At 41.3% G+C, this 7,142-nt stretch overlaps 1 protein-coding gene across 1 annotated transcript in view; it reads left to right on the top strand.

The window, feature by feature from the left end:
• Positions 1 to 67: 67 nt before the first annotated feature.
• Positions 68 to 7,142, top strand: part of LOC103582632 (protein phosphatase methylesterase 1-like) — a gene marked incomplete at its 5' end in the record, with an annotated part of 18,402 nt that continues 11,327 nt past the window's right edge. Inside the window, 3 exons of the mRNA XM_008564178.1 lie at positions 68 to 222; positions 772 to 862; positions 6,699 to 6,764. Of these exons, the coding sequence (XP_008562400.1) occupies positions 68 to 222; positions 772 to 862; positions 6,699 to 6,764 (312 nt within the window). The remainder of the gene's footprint in view (positions 223 to 771; positions 863 to 6,698; positions 6,765 to 7,142) is intronic.

Below are 7,142 nucleotides of genomic sequence, written 5' to 3'. Positions count from 1 at the left end.
ACCAAAAAAAAAAAAAAAAAAAAGTCTTGTCAGAGAGCATTTCCAGTTTTTTTTCTTCTCCTTGCAGAGATGTCGGCAATGTGGTTGAAGCCATGTATGGGGATCTCCCTCCTCCAATTATGCTGATTGGACATAGCATGGGCGGTGCTATTGCAGTTCACACAGCATCGTCTAACCTGGTGCCAAGCCTCCTGGGTCTGTGCATGATTGATGTTGTGGAAGGTAAATCAGAATGATAGACTTATAAAAGATATCAGTGGTGGATTACCATCTTGTTTTAATTTATTGTTGATATCACTCATCTTGAAGTATTACTTACCCTCTGTCTTTATATCTTTTTATAACTTACATTATATAATCATTTTCTCCATGTCATCAGAAACCCTTTATTAACATCTTTTTATGATTGTATAGTATTTTCAATCATATGTATGTCCCATAATTTTATTTAATCATTTACAAAGAAGGGGCCATGTTTTTTATGACCCTGCCCCAAAAGTCACACACTACTGCTTATAAAAGTCAGCCCTATTCAGTGTAGGGGCACTACACTAGGGAATGAATACCAAGAGGCAAAAATTATTGAGGGCCATCTTGGAAGCTGGCTATCATATTAGTCTTCTGAATTTTCTTAAATTGCATCTTAATTTTTTCCCCCAAGCATCACTGAATTCTGCTATTATTGAGGGCAGATATATAGAGTTGACTCAGTAAGTATAAATGCTCAGAATAAGTTAAATGCTGTGGTTAAAATTTCTGTTTAATATCTAGGTACAGCCATGGATGCACTTAATAGCATGCAGAATTTCTTACGTGGTCGTCCTAAAACTTTCAAGTCTCTGGAGAATGCTATTGAATGGAGGTAACCCACAAATCTATGTTGTCTTTATTTTAAGTGTTAGGTTGTAGCTTTCCTTTTTTGTCAGCTCAAGCACCAAGTTCAAAGGAATAGAAGTTCAGGTTCCAAGCTTTATTATAATAGCATGTGAGGGAAAATTGATGTAAAGAGCAGAATTTTTAAAAAATATTTTAAATATTTCAGACGTCTCAGTTTTCTAAAGCTGAGACATCCTTTTCCCACTACATTTTATTACCTCCTAGAATCTTAGTTATTGTGGATTATCTGCTGTCTAGCTGTTTCTGCCTCTAAGGTGAGAGCTTGTACTAGGTGATCTCTAAGGCCTCTTCTACCTCTAGTGCTCAAGAGTTCTAGGTTCACTTTCTGTGTTCCGGATAAAATGATGGAGAAACAGACAATGGGTGTAGGGTCTGTTCTCCTAAATCTATTTGGGTTTTGGGTAGTTTTTATAGAAATCATTGACAGAATTAGCTATGGCTTCCACTTAAGTAAAGGCTATTCAGTCATGAATTTATTTATTAATTCAGTCAGTCATTTGCTTAAATGTTTATTAAACACTTACTTTGTGGTAAAAGGTGAAGATTCAAAGATGAGTAAAACACTGTCCCTCCCCAAAAGCAGATCAGCCCTGCAATAAAATATTTTCACCATCCCATCTTCCTACATATTCTTCAAAATCCATCTCCAGAATGCTTTTCTAACTCCTCCAAACCACCAGATAACTCCCTCAGCAAAACTGCTAGAGACTTTTAAGTCTATATGATATTGTACTTTTAACCCCTTAAGTCTTCCAGTCCTCCCTTTAGGGATATGCTCACATTGTTCATTTTCAATATCTGTCTTAATGCCCTTCCTGCATCATAAGGGCAGAAGGTGTTCTTTATTTCTTATGTACTTTCATACAGCATATAGCATACTGCTGGATGCCCTAGCAGGTGGAACATATCTGTTAACTGAATCAGAGATATCAAGTGGAAATTTAGGACCTGGTAAATATATCCTAGGGAGTTGTCCTAGAACAGAGGTTCTCATGTCGGAAGAGTGCTTGTGTTTGGTGAGGTTGCTTCTACCACCCCTTCCTTGTTCACTATCATGATGCAGGATCCTATTCTCTCAGAAGCACCAAAGATCTGTCTTGGGCAGCCAAAGCATTGAGAATGAAGCTGCTGCTGGCTCGGCATTATCCTCAGGTGCTCTCCCTGCTTCCCCAGTAACAACCAATGAGAAAGTTATTCCAGACTTGGCTCAGTTATCTTAAGCCTGTCCTTTTTCCAAACTTTAAAAAGTTATTCAGTAAGCATTTTTTCTAGTACCTAAGATGTGTCAGTATCTGATCAAAGAACTGGGGATGAATCAGGTTCAATTACTGTCATCAGAAAACTGGGAATACAATCAGGTAAACACATAAACACAACACAATGAAGGAAGTGAAGAGGGTATAGAAGAGGAGCAGCCAATCCAGCCTAGTGGTCATGGTAGTCTTTCTCTTAAAGGAAATAGAGTCTTGATTCTAGTGCCAGATGCAGGATAGTGTAAGGGCTCTGTTTGTGGAATATTAAGATGTTTGGGTTCTGTGAGAGTCACTGATTTTTAGAACTCATTTTCCTTCTTTTTTTTTTCTCTTTAGATTTCTATTTTTAAATTCACATGATTTAAAACTGAAAAGGAAAAAATGATATTGAGTGAAAAGTGTGGACAAGAACTGTTGCCTATCTCTTATGTTCCCTTCCAGAGATATTTTCTGCCTGTATAAACAAGTTTGTACGTTCATATCCCCCCTTTAAAATTTTAACCCATATTTAACTGTTCTTCGCCTCACCATTGTCACTTAATAATGTATCTTTTTTTTCTTTAAATTTATTATTATTATTTTTTACATTCTAAGATGTTGCAGAGCAGATGGGGGGATACAAAGGGAGGGAGAGGGGGTGAGGAGACAGGAGAGAGAGGGGGTGGGGCTGGCTTTTTCTCTGGCCTGGTTGCAGAGGGTGGGGGTGGGTGGGTGTGGCCCCGGCCCATGGCACCCCTCCCATTCTGGCTCAGGAGCCCAGGAGGCTTCTGGCGGCAGCTCAGTCTTCACTGGGTTGGATGTGGACATTGGAGGGGCATGGCTGAGACCTTCTGTCCCCCTTCCCACCCCAGCTCAGGAGCTGGGGTGGCTTTCGGAGGCAGCTTGGTTGTTGCTGGGCTGGATGTGGACTTTGGGGAGGGCATGGTTGAGGCTCTCAGGCCCCCTCTCTGCCCTGGCTCTGGATCCTGGGGGGCTTCTGGTCCTTCTAGGTTTTATAGATGTTCTTTGGTGGTGTTAGACCTTTACTCGTTAATATCAGAACTTTGTCTCTGATCTGTGTGTTTTTTGTTTTTAATATGAGTTCTTTGTTGGATTATTAGCTATTCCCACAACTTAAAAACTCTGCACCGGAACTAATTTGTTTTCCCTTGGTTACTTCTGAAATGAGGGAACTTCCTGTGGGGACCAGCACTTGAGCTCTGTGGTTGAGCTAAATTGCTACTTCACTGCTGATTCCCTGAAGAAGGGTTTTTGTGCAGCTCGGATTTTAACTGTTGACCTTTTAAGCACTTCAGGGTCTTGTGAGGTCCGATACATCTGGGTTGTGTGGAAACTCTGGTCTGGTTGTGAGTCTTTTCAGCAAACTGCACCCGCTGCAGTTCTGTATTCCTGACCAGTCTCTGCTGAGTGGGCCTGTGCTGATTGGAGGGCAGATCAGCTGTCCATGTGGTGCCCTGGTGTTCCCCCGGTTGGCCCATCACCCCTACTCCCCACATTCCAAACCCTGCCTATGGGGCAGGCCATGCACTAGACCCTTGTGATGACTCACCAGCCTCTGAGTGGCTCTTTTTTTCAATTGTCTGTGGCCCCTCACTCCTACGTGGGTCCACGGGAACCCTGTTAGTGGTCTTGCTGGCTTGGATTCCACCAAGTCCCTCTTCTCCCCTGCAGATTCCAAGCAACATCACACAAAGGGCATATCTGTGACTTTTGTTGGCTCTTGCTCTGTGTACATACCAGGGCCAGGCTTGAAGAGGCCTGGACTCAAAACAGTTGAAATTTCTTTCTCCCATTGCTGCTTTTCCTGCCTTCATAAACTCTGTGGGTCTCTCCTCCTTTTCCCTGCGCTCTAGTAGCTCCAGCTTGGCAGTTGTTGCTTTTTAATAGTTGTAAGTTGGTTTATTGTGGGAGAGAGTGACACTGGGAACCATCTATTCCACCATCTTGATCAAAAGTTAATAATGTCAAGAACCCACTTTCTGAGCCTGAGAATCAGAAAGAATAGTAGAAGGTATTTGGTAATTTTGTTTTGTACTCCACCAGATATCTGAATGAAGTTATGACTCATGGCCATTTTGGCTCTTCCAGATTATTTTTTAAAGTTGTTGAAATACAAGACCAGCAGATTTCTGCTTTTGCTCTCTTGATCTTCCTAATAAAAAGCAGCAGTATATAGTCTTTAAGATCTTGGGCTTTGACTTCAGACTGGTTTCACCACTTTGGCTTCTCTGAGGAAAATAGAGTAAGGGAAGGAGTGGGGAGTGGGTTGATAATGGAAATGGCAAATTACTTAGGAGACTATTGTGGTAGTATAGGAGAACAATTATGGTAAGCGTAGACTGAGGTGGTAACAGAGGAAGTAATATGGTCAGATTTGAAATGTGTTTTGAAGGTAGAACTGACAGGATTGGTTTATGGATTGGATGTTGGGAGACAGAGGGGGGAAGGGAGATATTCAAAGATGACTTCTGGTTTTTAGCCCAAGCAATTAGGTAAATGGTAGAGACAGAAGTAGATTTGGGTGCAAATAAGGGGCAGGGAATCAGGAGTTTTGTTTGGATAAACTGAAATGACTATTAACCCATTGAAGTGGAAATATTAAGTAGGTCGCTGTATACACTAGTTAGAAAAGATTGAGCTAGAGATCAAATTGGAAAATTGTTATCACATAGGTAATATTTAAGCTGAAAGATTGAATGCAATCACCTAGGGATTTGATGTTGATAGAAAAAAAGATCCAAGAACTGAGCCTTGGGATATTCCACAACATTTAGAGCTAGGGAAGAAGAAGAAGATACAACAAAGGGAACGGAAAATGGTAAGGTGGAAGGAAAACCAGGAGAGTATAGCAAATGTTTGTAGAAGGAGGGAGAGACAACTGTGTCAAATGCTGCTGAGAGATCAAGTAAGATGAGGACCAAGAAATGATCATTGAAACTGGCATGATAGAGGTAATCTTGACAAGAGGAAACTTGTCAAGAAAATAAGTGGGAGATAAAAACCTAATATAAGTTGGGGATATAGGTTGGGGGAAGGATGAGAGGCAACAAAATGGAGAAAGCAAGATAACCCTTTTGAAGAGTTTTGCTGTATAGGAGAGCAGAAAATTGTGGTAGTAGCTAATAGTGAATGTGGCGTCGGGTATGTTTTTAAGGGCTAGATCGTGCAGTATGTTTATGACATCCACTAGAGAAAAAAAAATGACACAGAAGAGAGACAGGATAACTGAAGGAAACAACATCCTTTCTGAAGGAAGAGAGGATGGGAACCCAAGGACTCAAGGTTGGCCTTGAATAGGAATAGAGATACTTCATGTATTAAACAGGCATCAAGGCAGAGTTTATGGTTACAAATACTAGTGGGTTTGTAGATTCAGTTAGTGGGCGAAAGATGAAGTAGTTTTGATTGCTTCTGTTTATCATAAAAGTAAGAAACATTGTCCTTATCTAAGGGGAGGGGCTTTAAAATTTTACATGATTTTTTAAGCTAAAAAATGAGATTTAAAGAAACGTGTTCTCCTGGTGGCCTGCTTCAGTGTTTCCTGTTCCTCCTAGGACATGCAGCCATTTTGCTTTGTCCTTAGATGTACTTAGATAGACAAGTATGAGAAGACTAATTTATTCAGATAGTCCAAGCTGTACAGTATGGCTTGCAAGGCCCTGTAGGAAGTGGCCTTGCTACCCTATTCTGTCACACTCCTTCTTTGCTCTCTCCCTGCTGACTTCTCCTGCTGTTCAATTCTTTAAAATCATTATCCTGCTGACTTTTACATCACAGTACCTTTGTCCACATTACACCCCCTACCTAGAATGCTCTGACCATCTTCTTTTATTTCATTTTTTTTTCCGAAGAAGACCTTCTTTTATTTTCTGGTTAACTTCTTATCTTCAGTCCTCAGTGTAAGCAGGACCTTGGGCTGGCCCGGTGGCACTGCTACAGTGCGCCGCTTGGGAGTGCGGCGGTGCTCCTGCCGAGGATTCGGATCCCACATACAGACCGGTTCCCGCTCACTGGCTGAGCGAGGGGCGGGCGCGGCACCGAGGGTTGCGATCCTGTTGCCGGTCCCGGTCCGGAACGGGCGCGACACTGAGGGTTGCGGTCCGTTGCCGGACACGAAAAAAGACAAAAAAACAAAGGAAAAGTGTAAGCAGGACCTTTGAGAAGATTTCTCTAACCACCTCATTCAGAATAAAGTGCTTTCTTTGACACTTGCTTTATTATATTAACATTATCTGTTTGTATCTTTTTCTCCCTATTCAGTTATGTGCTTCTTGAGCACAGGCCTGGCACATAGTACCCTCTTGGTAAATATTTGCAGAACTGAAATGGTTACAATGTCTTTGTACAATGTCTTTACTTAACTTTTTCTACCTGATTCGTAGCCATAATAGCCAGATGAGTAATGGTAATCTCCATAGTAAGCAACATTAGTAACCTCAAGTTTTTATTATGCGCCACGGAATCTGCAAAATTACTCACTATTCTAGTGATGTGATAAGATTGATGCTGAATAACATCCTCTCTCCCTTCTGACTTTTTCTCTCCTAGTGTGAAAAGTGGCCAGATTCGAAACCTGGAGTCTGCCCGTGTCTCAATGGTTGGCCAAGTCAAACAGTAGGTCCTATTATTCCCCTTTGGGCTAGTTAGAGGCTGAGACATGGTGAGGGAAGTTCAGATTGCTTCTTTTATCTTGCACCTATCCTAAATCTATCCTGGTAAACGCCTTCATTATTTTTGATAATTTTACAAAAATAATGCCATACAGGCTGGCTGAGTTTCTTTCTTTCATTCTCTCTCTTTCTTTCCTTCTTTCTTTTTTTTTATTATTTATTTATTTATTTATTTATTTTCTTAAAAGATGACCGGTAGGGGGATCTTAACCCTTGACTTGGTGTTGTCAGCACCATGCTCTTCCAAGTGAGCAAACCAGCCGTCCCTATATAGGGATCCAAACCCATGGCCTTGGTGTTATCAGCACCACACTCTCCCAAG

The sequence above is a fragment of the Galeopterus variegatus genome, unplaced genomic scaffold (assembly GCF_000696425.1).
Source record: "Galeopterus variegatus unplaced genomic scaffold, G_variegatus-3.0.2 Scaffold17109, whole genome shotgun sequence".
Lineage (NCBI taxonomy): Eukaryota > Metazoa > Chordata > Mammalia > Dermoptera > Cynocephalidae > Galeopterus > Galeopterus variegatus.
The sequence above is the reverse complement of the archived record's forward strand: the minus strand, read 5'-3'. Positions and strand labels throughout refer to the sequence as shown.